Here is a 19,160-nt window from a genome sequence, read left to right on the forward strand (position 1 = left end):
TGGGGAGCGCCCGCCCCCGATGACGTCAGCAGGGGCCGCCCCCGGTATAAAAGGCTTTGCTAGCCGTCTGCTCCCTGCTTTACACAGTATGGCCGGCGATATTAGCTAGCGCTCGCTTTACCGCGTTCTCCGTAACCGGGAGAGATACAACGGGAATTAAGAGACTGTACCGGAGAAACTTACAGTATCCATCACATACAGGAACACCCAACATCTACTACAAAGAAAGACAACTCATTGAACGTCACCTTCCAAACACCAACAAATAAAACCTCTTTATAAACACTATTTAAAGAAAGTTCTAGAATTAATATAATCAGAAGCTCCGTGTTTTTTACTACAAAGGTTTGAAAAAAAAAAAAAGATCCGAGAAAACACAGACCGACGTGGGAGGAGAATACTAACAGTAGATAAATATATTTCGTTTCTCGTTATTTTCTGCGTTGTCGGTGGGTCTCCGGCTGCCGGGGGGGAGATGGAGGAGAACGGCGCCCACTTCTTCGAGGGCACCGAGAAGCTGCTGGAGGTCTGGTTCAGCCAGGAGGACAAAAGCAAGGGATCCGGGGACCTTCGAGACATCCCAAGGTGAGGCGAGGGCCGCCGGGGATGGGGGTGAGGGGGGGGTGATCGGTATAGAGAGATCAGGGCCTGGCTGTCACCGGTCAGCACTACGGGGAGATGCGGGTGATGTCAAGGTCACTCCCCGCTCCGCCGGTGGCCCGGGCGGGTGTGATACGTGTACCTGAGCCCCATGCCCTGCTCTACACGCCCTCACTGCAGTCACTCATCACTCTCCTAGAACCGACATGCAGCCCATGTGCTCTCTGCAGCCCTGTGTGAGGGGGGGAGGGGATCAGGACATCCCTGCCTGGCGTGGATCATGAGGAAGGCACAGGGACCTTCCATTTTGTTTCAGCTCCTCTCATGTCACATTTCTGTAGCTGCGAATGGGTTGATCACATTGCTGGCAGCGGTTAAATCTGCAATCGTCATGATCCTTATATATAATCCACCAATATAGGGTGCATTCGCTCATTGCACTATGTAATTCATTCGTAACTGTTACTGTATATAGCATTAGTGCTGGGGATCTTGCTGCGTTTGGACACCTGTTTCTTCCTGTCACACAGGCAGCTCAGTAATAAAACAGCCTGTGAGTGTCATAGTTAGCCTGTGATCTATAGATGTCTATCACTAGTCAGCCACAGTAGGTGTAGAATACATTAATTGCACTAGGATCTGTAATGTATATGTTTGTAGGTGGATTTCAGGTGTAGATTAATGTCAGAAATGTCTGAAGAGGGTGTGGCTGCAGCTTCCACACTCACCAGCGTGAGATTAAGCATATGCTTCATACTGCTCATTGCCAAATGGCTCCACTCTCCCATTACCCTTATAAGGGGAGTCAGCAGATGGGTTTCTAATCCTGAGTAAAATGTACATGTGATAGTTTGTTTCAGGCATTTGAGATATCTGTTTTATTGCTATATTGTGTTCTGATCAGTTTGAATAACAAATAAATGGTTACTGCACTTTAGAGATTTAGCAGATATATTTGCCTGTTAACTTCTGCATGATATCTAATGAAGTCATTGCTCACCTCATTAAGTGTGGTAGAGGGATGTGTGGCGCAGTGCTCCTGGCGGCAGCCATGCAAAGATATATTACCTCTGCAGTCATCTTGGCACAGCTCTATTGATTTTGTTCATTTTACCTCTGAAATGTGTTAAGATAACTAAAATTTTGTGCATTTAACTTTAGCCATTATGATCACCTTTTATACAAGCAAACACAAATGCCTTCTGAATTACTGTGGGGTATTATATTTCAGTTTGATTATTTATAGGTTTCCCAAAACAAGAAATATGCTGTTTGCTGTACCAAAAACTCTTAACACAGCAGCTGTTACCATTGCAACCTAAACCTAAAATGAATCTGACGACTTTAGCTAGAATATTGAAAATGATCATAGGCTGCGCTGATAATACTAGGCCTGATACTGTTGCTGATAGGCTTTTAAAATTGAGATATTTGGAAGAACACATTTTGTCACTTAAAAATCTATAGAATGCATATTTAAGAGACCAGCATTACATTTTCAATAATTTAGATATGAGTAACATAACTAAATGTTTTATTTACCAGTGTCTATAAACTGATTTAGTAGCCTTCTTCCTTATAAAACATTTTTGTTTTATGCTGAGTTACTACGAATGCTGTTAAACCTCCATTCTTGCTAGCGTGTGTCTGCTGCAACTACACGTGAGAAGTAGTCTAGGTCAGCCCATTTACTATGTTAGTCTCCAGCAGCAAATCAGACTAAACTATGTCTTTGGTAATCTGCGGAATGTGCCCACTGCCAATTCCAGACTTTAACTCCTGCAATTGCCAGAATGATGAGTCCTGGATACCCCCCAACCCCTAAAACTTGTAGCACATGTTTTTATTACATATGAATGTGGCCTTATATTTAGTCGGTTGATATTACTAGACAGTGCAAAGATTAGGTTGATAGGTTTGTGAGTTTTTCCTTGAATGGGATTACAAGACTAGAAATACTGGTTAGGTAACTGTGCTACATGTTGTTTTGCACCAAATTTATCTTAATGTCATCAAGTTGGTTGGGTTTATATACTGATATTTCAGTGTATTTGTATATTGCAAAGAAATACCCAGGACATATACCGAAGGGTGGCATATATTGTAAAACAGTTTTCATGAATCATTCAATGCAGTATTGGTTGCAGTAAATTAGATGAAGTGCGCACACAAGGATGCAGTTCAAGATATGCAACGTAGTTTTGCAGTGATGCAAAGCTAGAGGCCATGACCCTGTGGTATGCTTCTATATTTCGAAGATTCATTTGCACTATGAACATGATATATTTTAGCTTATTAGGTTAATGGAGCCTACAAGATGAGAGCATGGAACAGTAATTACTGAAACATTTCTAATGGAATTTGTTTTTTAAGGGTAAAGGCTGATGGAGAGCAGCTTGTATTCCGGTAGAGAAGCTGATTTTGACTATTATTCTTTCTAGAAAATAGTGATTTTATTTCAGTTTACCCAACTGGCTCCACATCAGGCATTGGGCTAGTAATTTCTGAAGTGGGCAGTGTTCATTTCACTGGACATATTCAGTTGCTAAAATATGTGATATTACCCGTTATTCTGTATTGGTCATAGCACTTATCCATTAGGGCACACCATTAAAGCTTGGAAACTTATAGCCACAAGCACTTTTCAAATGTTAAATGTGCGAAAAGTATTTCCTTGTTTTCTGACAAGCCACAAATGCAATGTTTAAATTGTACAGATTATATGTGGCATAATAAAGTGAAGACTACTTTTGGAGCGGTCTATTGACAATCTCCACTTTGGAAAAATATTTGCACCTTCAGTGGTATCCAAATGACCGTTATATTTGCACCTTCAGGGGTATCCAAATGACCGTTTATTTTTGCATTTTTTGACAGGTCCAGAGATCGGAAGTGTTACTGATTACCTCTGCAGATCTACTACATTTCTATGTAGTGCTGGTAGCATTCATTGACCACCTGTTTCTCCAGACTTAACTTTTTTTTTTTTCACCATAAATCAATGGACCATTCTTCCTAAAATAGAAGTTGCTTTAAGAGCTTTTGGTAATGTGCACCATTGTTTCACAAGCTTATCGGAGTTGTAGAAAAAAGATTATTTGGAGTTATTTAAAATTAGAGCTCCCTTTTTAACCTTCAGGTGTGTTAAGCAGGAACAAAAAAATTAGGTTAGGGTACTTGTATGTGCGTCACATGGCCCATCTCTCATTTGGTTATTGACACTACACATCTTGTTCACAATGTTCGGGGCTCTCCGGAAGCAAGGTATTCGGTCAGTAAGAAGATGACACATTCTAAATGGCATGGCAAGCCAATCATCATTTATTTATATAGCGCCAACATATTCCGTAGTGCTTTACAATTGGGGACAAACATAGTAAACTAATAAACAAACTGGGTAAAACGGATATAGAGGTGAGAAGGCCTTGCTCAATGTTTGTGTTTGGGACAGGAGGGATTCGGTCAGCAGCACTCTTTCACCACATGCTCGTGATAATTTAAAGAAAGGTGGGTGGAGTCCATATGGCACCTTGGCAAATACCGGTTTTAGAATCCTTAATTTAACTCTGGAGTTGATTCACTATTATGTTGTTTTTTAATGCAGATAAAGTACATCTTTGTAGTTCAACTTGCCTGAGAACATTATAGCGTACCTGTACAATACTGCTATAATTAGCATGCTACACTGTATTTTAGCACTACATTGTTTTTTTAGTTGATGCTAAAACCTCATGACCTCTATTGTTTTAATACTACAGCTAAAGTTTTAAAATTCCATTTAAAATAGTTGAGTTTAATTGTTTTGGAAGGCTTAACATACAGGTATGTGATCGATTATCTGAAATGCTTGATCATTTGTGACAAAGGTGTTTAATTTGGAGCACTTTTTCTAAAATGTTCAAAATTTACGTGAAAGCAGATCTATGTTTACCCACACTGCCTCGGACATTCCCATTATATTTCGTGGCAGTATTCCTCAGTGAGCAAGGAGACAGGTTTAGTTATCATGTCTGTGATATTATCACCAAGAAGCAGCAAAGTACTTTTGTCACTTTTCATAACCTTCTAGACAATGGGTTTCCAAATAGATCCCATGCCTGTGTCTACAGCAGTAAATATCCCATATACTGACAGGATCATGCTCACTCTGCTTCCTTTCTGGGAATGTCAAACTGTCAGCTTTTTGCACATGGTTCTGAATGATCATATGAGATGTCTATTAGAAGTGAATATGGACTGTAACAAGTGTTGTACTGTTCCCCTCATCCATTTACTTCTATGACCCATTCATTTCAATAGGGTTTTGGGCCATCGGTGGACTGGTAAAAATTTTTTTACCACATCAATAGTTTAAAATTTCTTGATGTATGATCAAAGCAGGTACTCCTTTCACTTGGAAACTGCTTGTAATTGTCCGACACACTCAGGCAAATTGATTCCCTTTGCATTCTGTGTTAAGGCTCTTACTGGAGCAGTTTTGACTGCTCTTATGCTTTTTATAGCCTGTCAATGAAAATATTTTGCAGTTGATTACAATGTGTAACATTTTTTGATTGGCATGCAAGACTACATTTTTATGTTAATCGGTGAATGGAGGTTTGGAGAAGTTTAACAATCTTTTCACATTTTAATTGGATGGGGTCTTATGGACCCCTTATTATACTAAGGTTCCCTGTGGTGGCAACTGGAGCCTCCAACCGTGCCCTGACCAGTCTAGTGTGGCTCCCCCATGGCTGGAATCTTTCGTGCTTCAGGTTTCCCAGTTCAGGCTATGGCTGGTTTCAGTGGTCCCCAAGATTGTCACCCTGCTTTAGTGGGAATCAGTCTAGGCTGTCTACCACTGGGGTTGGTTGTGGCGTTTGTAGCACACATAGCTTATCCCATTTCTTTTTTAATAGCCTGTTTATTTCAATAAGGTTTATACGTTTAGTGCATGCACTGGAAACCACTTTGAAATTATTGGTAAAAGCTCAGTGCTGCTTTCTTCTTGATGCAAATTCATGCAGGGGCATCAAGCACAAATCAAACAGAGCGTTTGTATGCATTTTGACTTAAGGTTTTTGGTGCAAGTTCAGTGCTCCAGTGGGTAAATTACCTTTAGCGGATTGTATTTATACAAGACATAACAGGATTGTGATGGCCTCCAACAAAGCCCCTGTATTGTTGGGGAATGTGTAATGTCTGTTATCTTTGCACTATGGCATGAAATTTGTTGGTTGCTGTCTAAATGCAACGCTTCTTTCCATTCTTGGGGTATATATTAGACACATACAAATAGTCTTAACTTCTGTGTTCCTTCCCCCTAAATAAATATCCAAGTAGAACAGATACTATATAAAACAATTCAAACAATAATTGGGTTATGCTTCACCTGTACGGTCCTCATCTAGGAACACAGACCAAATACATAAACACAAACTGGAAAGGCCAGGAGAGCGCTAATAGTGTAATAAAAACAATATGAAGTCCAATAAAATGCATCCTCTAATTAGAGAAAAATCAATCTTGCCTGGTGAGCTAAAATAAAACCACTGGGGTTTGTTCCACTTAGAATGGATTCCAATGTAACATCTATGAAAGCCATATACCAACAAGAGTAAAAAAAAGAAAGGCCACTTATGATAAATTTTGTGTTTATTATAACAATACATTACAAGATTAAAATCTTTCTTCACCTGAAATCATGAATGGCTCACCTGGAAACAGGATCCCACTGGAGGGAGCTGCTGCCTGAACCAGAAGTGATGTCCTAGTGATTTCACGGATCTCCTCCAGATCTTTTTTTGTCCTTTCCAGAAGCAAAGTTCAGTAGAATCACTGTGCGGGAGGCCACCATACACGTTTCATCAGACTTCAGCCTTGTGGTCTTCTGCACCCTAAGTGGCCTTTTACGCTATACATGAATGTCGAATTAATCACCGTTCCGTATAAATGCATTCAATCTTAATGGAAGGGGGAGAGTTCAGCAATTGACTATGGCCTTTGTCATTTGTTTAATAGTAAAAATGCACGAAATAAAACACTAAAAAAGGAGGGTGAAAGTGGTAGCAGTTGTTAATGCAGTGGTGGGCAACAGGCGGCCCTAGGGCCATCCGAAACTTCTTTGTTACAGCTTGTAACACTTGCCTAAAATGCCTCTATGCAGCCCCTAAAGTCTCAAGTTTCCTAGCACTGCTTTATTGCTTAATATGAATTGGAAACAAACTATGGGTTAAATGATTGAGAAGAATAATACATGGGGAGTGACTAAATACGAAGATACAAATTCCAATTAAATGCATATCGCTGCCATAGACATTTTATGACATTTGGTATAAGTTTTTTAAACTTCCAACGCTATTTCAACTAAATGATCATATTAAAATACTACGACCACCATTTTTTTAGACAACTATAATGCTGTGAAAATCATATTATATAGTGCGGGCAACATTTCTTTGAAGATCATTGTGATAATGTTAACTGCCATACTTGTATTTGGTCTGGCAGCTATTTTATTATTGACTTACAATTAACTGTTAATAGCCATCTTGAAATAAGTAATATATCAAGGTATATATCTAAATAAAAGATATAAAGGCAATATTATTATTTTACTATACTACTAAAAGTTAATTACCTTATGTTTCATGATATAAATATAGATTTACAGTTGTCTTGCTTATATTCATATAACTAAATGGGTTCAAATATTTAAACTATGCTCATCTTTGAGCTTTCAGTGGGGACCTCGCATAGTACTTGTACAGAGCAGTTTATATAAAAAAAACAATGAATAGCAATAAAGAAAATGAACATAGGAGAATATTACAAACACATTGACAATCATGACCAGTCAGTATATTAGTGCTCAAAATGGAGCCTATAATCTAATCCCTCAGTGAGTCCATTGGGAACTAAGGAACTCTGTGCATAGATCCAATTAGTCTTCTCTTTTAGAGCAAGCAAGTTTTATTGTCACATCTACATCACACCAACGCTTGTTCTATGCTGCAGAATTTTAAGCCACTTACATATGAATTTTCAAGGTACAGCGATGACGTAGACTCTGTGCATTAAGATTGTGTTTAATATTTTATAAATGTTCTTGGATCCTAAGCTTCAGTTGCCGTTTTGTTTTACCTACCTAAATCACAATCACACTTGATAATTTAGACAATAAAAGTAGAATTACATGTGGTGGTTGTGATACTGTGCACCTATATTTGTATTAAAACTATATGGCTGTCGATCAATGTGTTTACACAAGTGTTTACAGGGGAACCCTCCATGTTTAAATCCTGAAGTCAACCAAATGTCACCCAGATTTGGGTTAATTGACAATTGAAACAACATACTAGGAGCTACCACATCAGAACATAAGCACTTTTTCTGGTCTTACTGAGGCAAAAGGGAAAAATGGGACTCTTCCACATGAAATTGGCCAAGATGACTTTTATAAATTTGACTTTTGTAAAAGTAATATGTTTAGTAACAAGTTTGTTCTAATATGTGTGATGGATAATTTAGTTTAAACCCGCCCTTTGTATTCCATTTCAGTAAATATTTTTGTTTTTCAAATGTTTTTTCATTGGTTCAAATGTTTTACACTTTACCTTTCAGGTTTGAGTGGGACAAACTTTTGGAGAATGTTCACTGTTTGATCATAAGTGTGACAAAAACTGACAAGCAGGAAGCTTATGTACTCAGGTAATGTGAATTTTTTTGTCAGAAAACTTGTTACAGAAATTGCATCTGACTTGTGAACAAATCCTACCCATCTACAATTATGCAAGGCTAAAAAATGGCAATACTTGGTAATAGGAATGGTAATAATAGGAATCTGTTCTTAGTTAAAGGGTAGCTTTACTCAGCTTATTTTGCCAAATTATTTTTATACTGTGTACACCAACATATTGTAATGACTCCTTGTACTTGAAATACTTTTAAATGGCAAGTGTTCCTGTTTGACACGGTTGTGAATAACTGACCTTAGCAACATCTGTAACCATGGTCCTCGGTGTAGTCCAGCTTGTTTCCATTGTTACATTGTTGCTGACAGTCAAATGACAGCAGCAAAATATTTGTGTTTAAATGGCAATTTCAGGCAAGAATACTATTTTCACTTGTCAGGAATTATTCTAGAAAGTTGCAGAACCCATCATAATGTTTTAATTGGGCAACATCCCTTTTGAGTGCAATTTGCTATTAACCATTTGTGTTCCTATAGGTTGTCACAAGTAAGAATTGAGTTGGGTATACCCTTATTAATAGGTAGCATACACATTTAATCTTCAGTTTTTACAGTGTATATGTATGTGTTTCCTGCAAATTTACCATTCAGCTAAATTGCAGAGTTTAAGACCAAAAGCAACACGCTAAAACATTATTGGACAGCTCTTCTAGCCACTGATGAGATACAACAGTTTGCATGTTCTTCAAAATAGTGTATTTGTGCAGAAAGAACAGACTTGGGTTAGTTTCCCATTATGGGAGGAAGAAACTGGCCATGGTAAAATAGCCCAGGCATGTTATAATATGGTTGCAAGAAAAAATTGAAGCACACGTTTGTGAAATCTTGTCTGGAATGTCAGCAATCTTGTGGGAGACCCTCCTCACACATCAAGTGGAGGATGTTTCTATTGTCTGAAGTAGAGTGAACCATTTAGCCTCAACACTGGTTGTTATGGCTAGAGTAAGCAATACATCTGTGCATTATCTCAAGAACACTAGTCATATGATGCATTGTGGTGTGAACATACTGCTATAGGGATTATACCTCTGCTTCCGGGCCTGGAAAACGTGTCAAAACTGAGGGTAAAATGAATTGAAGACACATTTGTAGGAAGACACAACATTGACCCAATGCATACAGCAAAGGCCACATAGTATCTTAAATACAAAGTCTTGGGGTTAAAGCCTAGTCCTGCATAACACTGAATTGTGAATTCATATAAAATTGCTTATCACAAAGAAAATAGTTGCAAGTGTATTAAAAGGGGTGAACACTTGTAATCGTCTATTTATAATAAGAAAAGGCTTTTATTTTGTTTTTTAATTGGACAGAGTATTTTGTGATTAGTGATGAGGTTTCCTGAATGGACCATTTTGTTTCCATAATGCCAAAGGGGTGAATACATTATAGCCACTGTGTATACGTTTACTTTGTTACTGTTGGCGCTGAACAGTTTTGTTTGCTAAATGCATTTTACAGTTTATTTGGTAAAGTGAGACTCCCTCAAATTACACTATTTTCTGCATCTGTCTTGTATTTACCATCATGTATATGGGCAATTATTTCCATATCGAATGCCCTTTCCATACAATGGGTCTTCATTGCACTCTTCTCCATCAAAACTCAAATATGGTCTTCCATACACTGTCTTCCAGTACTTTCTGTCTTGAGGGCGGTTGCTGCTTTCCTGTTTCACAGCTCCCTTTACAGGATGTAGACGGGTAGTTTACAGAGAGATGTTTGGCTAATATGTAAATGTATGGTTAGAAAATGTGACCGCAAGTTGTCAGTGTATTCATGGCTAGCATTGTGAATATTCCTACAAGTGGGGTTTTATGGGAGTAAAGAATTACAGAAATGTGTTGGGGAGGCAGGAATTTAACTTGCAAATGTCAAAGCTTAGGGTTAGAAATATGGGAGAAGTGATTTTCCTAAACATTACTAACTTTATACTAATGGTGGGAAGAAGAAAAACAATATCCTCAATTCAGATAATACTGAAAATATAACTGCAATAAAGCTGGATAATACACAGACTGTGAGGGAATGTTAGGGGAGTATTCAACCTGTGAAGAAGTTTTGTGCCAACACAAAATGGGGATGGTTTACTAAATGTTCACAAGCCATTTCTATTGCTGTATGCGAATGTATCCAATATGTATTTTCCATTTTACTGATATACAATGTTAATATAATGCAAATGAAGTAACTAACTAGACACTGTTGTTTTTTTCTTCTTTCACGCAGTGAGAGTAGCATGTTTGTCTCCAAGAGACGTTTCATTTTGAAGACATGTGGTACCACCCTCTTACTGCAAGCACTGGTTCCCTTGTTAGAGCTCGCTAGGGAGTACTGTGGGTTTGACATTCAGGTAAGTTGGAGAGTTTTTGTTTCATAGCAACCCACTTTCCATAATGCCTATCATGTACGTTTGTTTACAAGAAATACAACACCTGAATATAATACAATTTTGAAGATCTGTTTTGCCGTAGGTGTTATGTAAATGGATGGGAGGGTGTATTTTCCATTGATCCACCCCTACGCCCAGCATATTCTCATTAGTCCAGTGTATGAGGTGAATTTACATTCATTTCTCAGCACTCAGTCTGGTGCCTGTTCACGTATCAACTAAATGTGTTTCTATGAAGGGAGTTACAATAAAGCAATCAAACCGCTTATACATACTTTTGGAAATGCAGTAGTTATGCACTGATGGGGTTGACAGTGTTACTATCTGTGGTTGCTTGGTGAGCGGATCTGTGTAGATTGCAGGGGAGTCTCAAAACATGCAGGGCTTTTGATGACCCACATTTTAGCTATTTGGCACACACAGATGCCAATCGGCCAGGTAATAGATCCTGTATCTGTAGTTTTGTTCCAGATTCACAATAAAGGAATTGCGTTAGTAGCAGTAAAGGAGGTAATAGCAGGCTTTTTCCTACAGCGTAAAGTAGTAGTTCTGCTATTGATAGCCCGCAGACCCATATTTATAACATGTAACATTCTCACAGTAATAGCTGGCACTTGTTGAGTATTCCCTGGTTGCCAGAGACAGCCGCAGCACACTCTCAGAATTCCATTTGAATGATCACTAACTAGAGCTATGAGTGACAACTCTTACAGCAAGAAGACATCACTTTGTCACAAGTGAGCCGTTAAAGATGGGTAATTCAGTGTAAATTCATTCTTAGATGTAGGTGATTAGTATTTACATGGGTTATTTACTATGTAAACTTCCTAAATAATAGGGTGACATGCAGCTAACTTCACTGGTGAAAGCAAGCTTGCGTTTTTCAACCAACTTGTCATCTGAGATCAGTCCTCATACGCAAATCACTACAAAAGCACTTTAAACCAATGTATCTCTGCACGATGGTTGGCACCAAGTTGAAATGTTTTTTGACTGTCAGAAGAAATGTTTAGCTTACAGTGTAAATAAAAGTAGACTACTTTAATGTGAGAGGCTGTTCATTGCTCAAGTACTTTCTTTTGCAGAACTTTTTTTATTCACGTAAAAACTTTATGAAACCAGACCACCAGGAATACCCACACAGAAATTTCCAGGAAGAAGTTGAATTCCTAAATGAAATTTTCCCAAGTAAGTTATACAAAAGTCATGTAATTTCAGGGGGTTTCTTACACATTAACGGAATACTGAATGCTTGCTTACCCCAAGTTGGCGATCAAAATTAAACTGGAAGACAACTTTTCTTCACCTGCCAGTGTGTATGGCTAATGGGAACACAGGTGGCTTGGTCAGATTGGCGTTGCAACCAAAGTTCACCTCTAGTTTTTATCATGCCAGCCTCATGTAAATGGGGTTTTCCATTGGGAGCTCTGACAGTGGAGTGGTGGTAGTGTGCTGTATATCTTCAATTAAACCTGAATAGTGATAGAAATTACCTGCTGTATTTTCAAATTGTGGTATTTAAATAAGGTATAAACATGTCCACTATAGCATTCATTGCTAGTTATAAATCAGCGTTTTGTTCTTTTCTTATTTCAGATGGAGCAGCTTATTGCATGGGACGTATAAATTCTGATTGCTGGTATGTAATTTACTTTGTTTTTGACCCAAGCCATTAACATATACGTATATTTACAAACATTCAGCTCTTTGTTAATCTTTCTTGTAAAGTAGTTGTTGTGATATGGAAAAGTGAAATGTACAATATTCCCCTTCCATCAGCGTGTACTCTTACATCTCCATAGTGTAGATAGGGTGGTCCAGGAAGGGATTCAGCAGAGGAGAGTCTAACCTGGTTTGTTCAGACAGACTAGCTACACAGCATTAAGTGTCATTTATAAGAGTGCATAAATATGCTGCTCTTTTTTATATACATTTAGTACATTAAATGTGTGCGATATTGGTATTTTGTTTGGTTTTCCAAATTTCTATATTGCTGAATTTTGATTTGTGAGGACAACAAGATTGCACAGGTAGAATTTACATGGTAGCTGTACATAGTTTTCTGCAGTATGCAAATAAAGGCTGGTCTTGTCACAATGTGTAAGATAGTACAGGCCATATGACCTCAAAGCTTGGCAGCAAGCGGTCACTAATTTGTGTGCTGTGTTCCCATTTCTAGGTATTTGTATACTCTCGATGTCCCAGAGGGATTTGTCATCAACCAGCCAGATCAGACACTGGAAATTTTGATGAGTGAGCTTGACCCAGAGATCATGGACCAGTTCTACATGAAAGATGGTGTTACTGCAAATGATGTCACTCGTGTAAGTTTAATATTCAGCACTTAATTTCCCATAAAAGTTTGTGTATTCATTTACTATCTGACGGAGAAGTCCTAAATCTTTACATAAAGAGCCAATTCCTACAAAATAGAGCAGAAGTTATGCGCTCCTAACATAATTAGCAGCATCACTGTATTACAGTAGTAGGACTGCAATTACTCTGACTAACCTGTTACTGTCTCTTTTTAGAATCCATTTAATTGGTAGCGGTTGTATTTATTTCTTAGATGAGTGGAATTCGTGACCTGATACCAGGTTCTGTCATTGATGCTACAATGTTCAGTCCTTGTGGTTACTCAATGAATGGGATGAAATCAGATGTAAGTATATTTTGTTTAGTCTAATTTGTGGCTTGTACTAGTTATACTAAATGTTTAACTGTATTGTAATACATTGTGTTCTTAGGGAACTTACTGGACTATTCACATCACTCCAGAGCCAGATTTTTCCTATGTTAGTTTTGAAACTAATGTATCGCAAACAACATATGATGATCTCATTAGTAAAGTTGTGGATGTTTTCAAGCCAAGGAAGTTTGTGACCACCCTCTTCGTTAATCAGGTAACGTGATTGTCTGTGTCCTAGATAACTTCGATTGTGAATATAAAGTATAAAAGGGCATTATGTTTATAATGCTGAACTTTTTATACTATCTTTATAATGCCACCAAATGTATTCTCTGCAAAGTGCTTTGAAATGTCCTACATCCATTATGGCGTCCTGTTTAGAACATCCATTTTGGCCTGTATATTAAGCTCACGTTGTGCAAAGGGAAAACTGCATATAGTCTATCCCAGAAATGCGTTCTGTAAGCCTAGATTTGTTTAGACATGTTACAACAGCGCATAGGCCAATGTTCAGCCACCAGTTTCTGCCTTGAATGGTTATTACTCTGTGAATACGATAAGTGGGCTCTCATTGTGATTACTAATGCTTACATCAACAACATTGCTCTCATTGTGATTACTAATGCTTACATCAACAACATTGTGTATACATAGTCTTCTGTTCAACTGCAGTTACAGCTTTTTAAATTAAAATTATTGAAACTGCTTGAGTGATTTTTAGTTTCTACCTAAAGCTGGGTACACACTACAAAACCTTTAGACCAATTTGTTGTCTCGAATGATTGTATAAATGACTGAAGTGCCGATCAGGCTGCCGATTCAGGTGTACACACTATACCCAATTACCTTCAGATCTCTGCTCTTCATCTGTCATAATCATCGGCTACAAGTGACAGCTGCCCTGGGTGGCAGTGGGTAAAGCAAAATGCTCAATGAACTTTGTAAGATTCAGAAGCTAAGATGTTAATTTTCACACTGCTATATAAGATAAGTGTTTCAGCAAAGGCTGACTTCAGGTAAGACACTAGCTCCAATACAGCACCTGTGACTTACGACCAGACTGTGTCAAGAGTATAATTTATGTGCTGCAGTAACTTCTCCTAACGCACTATACACCTCCTTTGTGCTCAGATCTCCTGCTCTAAATACGCTGCTGCCCTAGCTGTTAACTGAGTCATTCCTGACAGTTCTCACTACATCTCGGAGCCCGGTTAACCCATTCATTGCTGGCCAAAGTTACCTAAAATTACCTTTGAGGGAGTGAAGATCTTCCAACCGAAAGGGGTATTCAGCTGGGAAGGGGTTAACTCGTGCATCGCAGCTCAGGTATGTCCCAGCAGCCAAATGGAGGTGGTGAGGACCAGCATGGCAACTATTCCTATGTTGCACTTTGCATTGCAGACAAGGAACAGAACAGCATGTGATGGGCACAGTGACAGGCTGCATACATGTAAGGATAGATAAGCGGTGGAAAGGCTGCACAGACATGGTGACAGGCTGCGCTCTGCACATACACAGTGACAGGCTGCTAACTCTCTGGGCAGACAGTGACTGGAGCGACAAAAATCAAACAGTACGACCAACCAAATGAAAGGATGATCGGCACTTTGGGCCGACTTTCATTTATCGTGTAAGTATACACACTCACACGATATCTGACCAAACGGTTGGATGTCGGCTGTTTTGTCCAATTATTGGATGAAAAACCTGTAGTGTGTAACCAGCTTAAGACAGACTAAAAATAACATCGATTACAGTTTGTAACTCTCAAAATCATTTCAGAGTATTGATGTGAAATCTGTTTGAAAGATGAATCTAGAGTTGACAAATTTTTAAAGCAACAACCTAAGTGAATCCATTTTTAGGACCATTTGGGGATATTTTTTCAGTGTAATTAAATTTAGGCGATTGCTAAACCTGTTCATGCTATTTTAGACAACTCCCTTGAATTTGTGGTCTAAGTAATTTTTTGTGATTTATATATACTCCAGAAATAAGCCACACCCTTATTCACATTAATATTCCTAACAAAGGCAATGCACAATATTATATGTAACTTGGCTTGTTATAGGTGTACATTACTGTGTATCTGACCTTTGACAATTAAGCCTTGTGTTGTTGTTTTTTTCCAGAGCTCCAAATGTCGTACCGCATTTACTTGTGCTCAGAAGATTGAAGGCTTTAAGCAACTGGATCGCCAGTTTGCTCAGTTCAACGATTACAATTTCGTTTTCACCAGTTTTGCCAAGAATCAGCTGCAGCAAAGTTGATTAGGAATAATGAAGAGAAAACGTAAAAAGAAAACCAATGAAAGAGGTGGTGGGTGCTTGCTAGCTAATGATGCCGGGGGCCATGTTTTCCACAACCATCACCTAGTAGTTGCAGGAAGCCCTGAATATAATCATAGTATGAGTTTGAATTGTATCCATAATTATATCAAGGAGTTAGATAACTTGCATGAATGCTCTCTCCTGTGTGTAGGTAATCTATGCCACTCATGCTGTGAAATTGAAGTGCATGTGGATAACTTAAACACATACTCTACTAGACTCCATAATACTTGTAAAAATGCACATAGTTCAACACACAGCATAAGTTTTCTACAGGTGTCACCAAAAATTCCCCACAGACAAGGTTTTCGCCCCCACTAGCTTCTGTCCCAGAGCCAATACACATAATAGGTTTGAATTGTGGACTTACTGCAGAATTACATGCATGCTGTATGTTCACTGGACCATATTTCTGGCTATATGTAGCATCATTTATTTTTTTTTTTCATTTTGGATAGAGGTTAGAAAAGTCTGCTTAAGGCTAGTAACTGTCCTTAGTCATTGCTTAAACTGTTATGCAATGTTCTAATTCAGGCCTGTCCAACCTGCGGCCCTCCAGGTGTAGTGAAACTACAAGCCCCAGCATGCTTTGCCAGTAGACAGCCTGTTGATAGCTGGAAGGGCATGCTGGGACTTGTAAGTTTCACAAAATCTGGAGGGCCGCAGGTTGGACAGGCCTGTTCTAATTTCTTGCTTGGGGACTGTTTGTTTTTTAAATTAAGTTATTGATAATTTCCCTCTTCCTTAAGAATTTGAATCATATATGGAAGGGGGTAATTACAGGTGACTTGAAGCCCATGCAATCTGACAGTACTCTGGCTTTGTTGCCAGTTTTGGCCTGGATCTTTCTCTGCAAAAATAACTTTCACAGTATCTGACATTTCTGATTGTGTCTGAACAATATGCTGTAAACCAGTCCAGATCTCAACTCCTCTATTTCAAGCTGAATCAATGCCTTTTCATCTTGCCACTAAAAGGGGATGGCCTGTGACATTGTTCATGTGACTACTATGCTGTATTTAACAGTGATGTGACCTCATCTGCTCTCCCTTCTGTAATGGTGTGGTGGTGATACCGTTTTGTTTTTTTAACCATGTGTAGGTAGCATATAATGTGGGGAGTTAATGAGAACTATGGACAGGAAACTTTTTTAATGTCAATTGTGATTAATGCAGGTTTTCAAATACTTGTGTTGCATTTGGAGCTCTGAAGTAACTTGTTACTATCTCTTCCCTGTCTCTTGATATTATTTTATGTATCCATTCTGGATATGTTTCAGCAATGTTCCTTATGTATTTATACATAAACACTTTTTGTAATGTTCTAAAACAGCACTTGGTTTGAAATCAATGCATTGGAACATCCATGGTCTTTCTGAGCATCTGTAAATATCGAGCTTCATTCAAGAAGTTTAATAAACCTTTGCTTAGATATGGTATTTAAAGGTACCTGTTCTATCCTTTGTACTTATTTTGAGGACCAATATTTAAAATGGTTTGTCATTAAATGGGTTGTATACTGTTTCCTTAATATAACCTGCACCCACAGTTAGTATGGGGGTCCCCCTGTTACCTGCATCTGGGAGCTGGATTGCACTGCAGTTCGCTAATTTTCGCTGCAATTTAAAATGTTTTGCAGCCATTTCAGTCCTCTTTAATAGAGTACTTTATATGAACACTTGGACAGATTGAGTACTCCAATAGCAAAGCTCCCCAGGTATGAGACCTTCCATATATACTACATTGGTGAGGGTGGGATAGGTTATATTAAGTTGTCCAGAAATTGAAAACACATTAAGTGTCTGAAAATAATTGAAGCCTCTACTTTGACTAAATTTAACCCAGGTATATAAAATACCTCACAATAAAGGAAAGTGCACAGTAATATATAATTATACTGCTGACCTGTTTGAAAAAGATGGGAGATGAATTCATTGCATTATTAGGTGACTTTGATCAATTGAACTGTACTGAAAATGTATCTGTACCACAGACCTAATGCTTCAATAAAATGCTTAATTCATGAGCTGTTGACTGGTTTTGTCCTTTGATTTGATCGTTTTATTGCTTTTTAGTTTTGATGTAAACATATATAGCTTAAAAGGTAACAATGATGCAGCTTATTAAAGATGTGCATTTTTTCTTTCTACATGATTAAAATATTTGTATTATACAAAAAATTGCAGGTGGTTTCCTACATTACATGGCCAAACATATGAGGACACGTGAACATTACATCCATATGTGCTTGTTGAACATCTCGTTCCAAAATCATGGGCAGTTATATAGTTAGTCACCCCTTTGTTATAACAGCCTCCACACTTCTGAGAAGGCTTTCCAGTAGATTTTGGAACGTGGTCATAAGGCCTGGTTTGCAGTCCAGTTCATTCCAAAGGTTTTCAGTGGGGTTGAGGTCAGGGCGGAACCTGTGCAGGCCAATCAAATTCTTCCACACCAAACTTGGGAAAACATTTTTTTTTCTTTTGATGGACCTTGTTGTGTATACATGTAACCGACATGCTGAAACAAGGCCCCACCCCCCAAACAGTTGCCACAAAGCTTGGAAGCACACAATTCCCTAGAATGTCATTGTATGCTGTGTCATTAGCCCAGGCCAATACATGTAAAACAACCGAAAATCATTATTCCTCCATCAAATTTTCAGTTGGCACTACGCTTAAGAGTCTGACGCATTCTCCTGGCATTTGCCAAACCCATATTTGTCAGTCAGACTGCCAGATGTTGAAGCTTGATTTGTCACCCCAGGGTATGTTTCCACTGCTCCAGGATCCAATGGCGGTGTGCTATACACCGCTCCAGTCAATGTTGGCAATGCACATCATGGTCTGAGACTAGTGTGCGGCTGCTCTGCTATGGAAACCCAGTCCATGAAGCTCCCAACAAATAGCTTTTGTGCTTCCAGTGGCAGTTTGAAACTCTGCAATGAGACCATTTTTACATGGTTCAGCATTTGAAAGTCCTGTTCTGAGCCTTCGTGGCTGATAGGTTGTTGCTATACCAGGGTTTCCCAAACCCAGTCCTTTTGGCCCCCTAACTGAATGTTTTTCATATTTCCTTGCTGGAGCACAGGTGTATTTATTGCTGACTGACACAGTGTAACAGATCTACAGGTTGAACTAAATATTTCACTTGTCACCTGGAAATCCTGCATTGTTAGGGGGGCCATAAGGACTGTTTGGGAAACCCTGACTTAGACCTTTCCAATTTACAATAACAGTAATCGGGGCAGCTCTAGCAGGGCAGAAGTTTGACAAACTTGTTGTAAAGTTGGCATCCTATAACTGTGCCACATTGAAAGTCAGTGAGCTTTTCAGTATGACCCATTCTATTGCTAATGACTGGAGGTTACATGGCAGTTTGCTTTATCTTGTGCTCCTGTTAAACATGGGTGTGGCTG

The 19,160-nt window shown here is 38.7% G+C and overlaps 1 protein-coding gene across 1 annotated transcript; it reads left to right on the forward strand.

Moving 5' to 3' along the window:
* Positions 1 to 59: 59 nt before the first annotated feature.
* On the forward strand, positions 60 to 17,768 carry AMD1 (adenosylmethionine decarboxylase 1). The gene is made up of 9 exons (XM_075202925.1): positions 60 to 585; positions 8,203 to 8,289; positions 10,562 to 10,685; positions 11,810 to 11,912; positions 12,321 to 12,363; positions 12,904 to 13,048; positions 13,294 to 13,386; positions 13,472 to 13,627; positions 15,546 to 17,768. Exons 1-9 carry the CDS (start codon positions 476 to 478, stop codon positions 15,681 to 15,683), a joined length of 999 nt encoding a protein of 332 aa, XP_075059026.1. The 5' UTR covers positions 60 to 475; the 3' UTR covers positions 15,684 to 17,768.
* Positions 17,769 to 19,160: the final 1,392 nt, after the last annotated feature.

The sequence above is a fragment of the Mixophyes fleayi genome, chromosome 3 (genome assembly GCF_038048845.1).
Source record: "Mixophyes fleayi isolate aMixFle1 chromosome 3, aMixFle1.hap1, whole genome shotgun sequence".
Lineage (NCBI taxonomy): Eukaryota > Metazoa > Chordata > Amphibia > Anura > Limnodynastidae > Mixophyes > Mixophyes fleayi.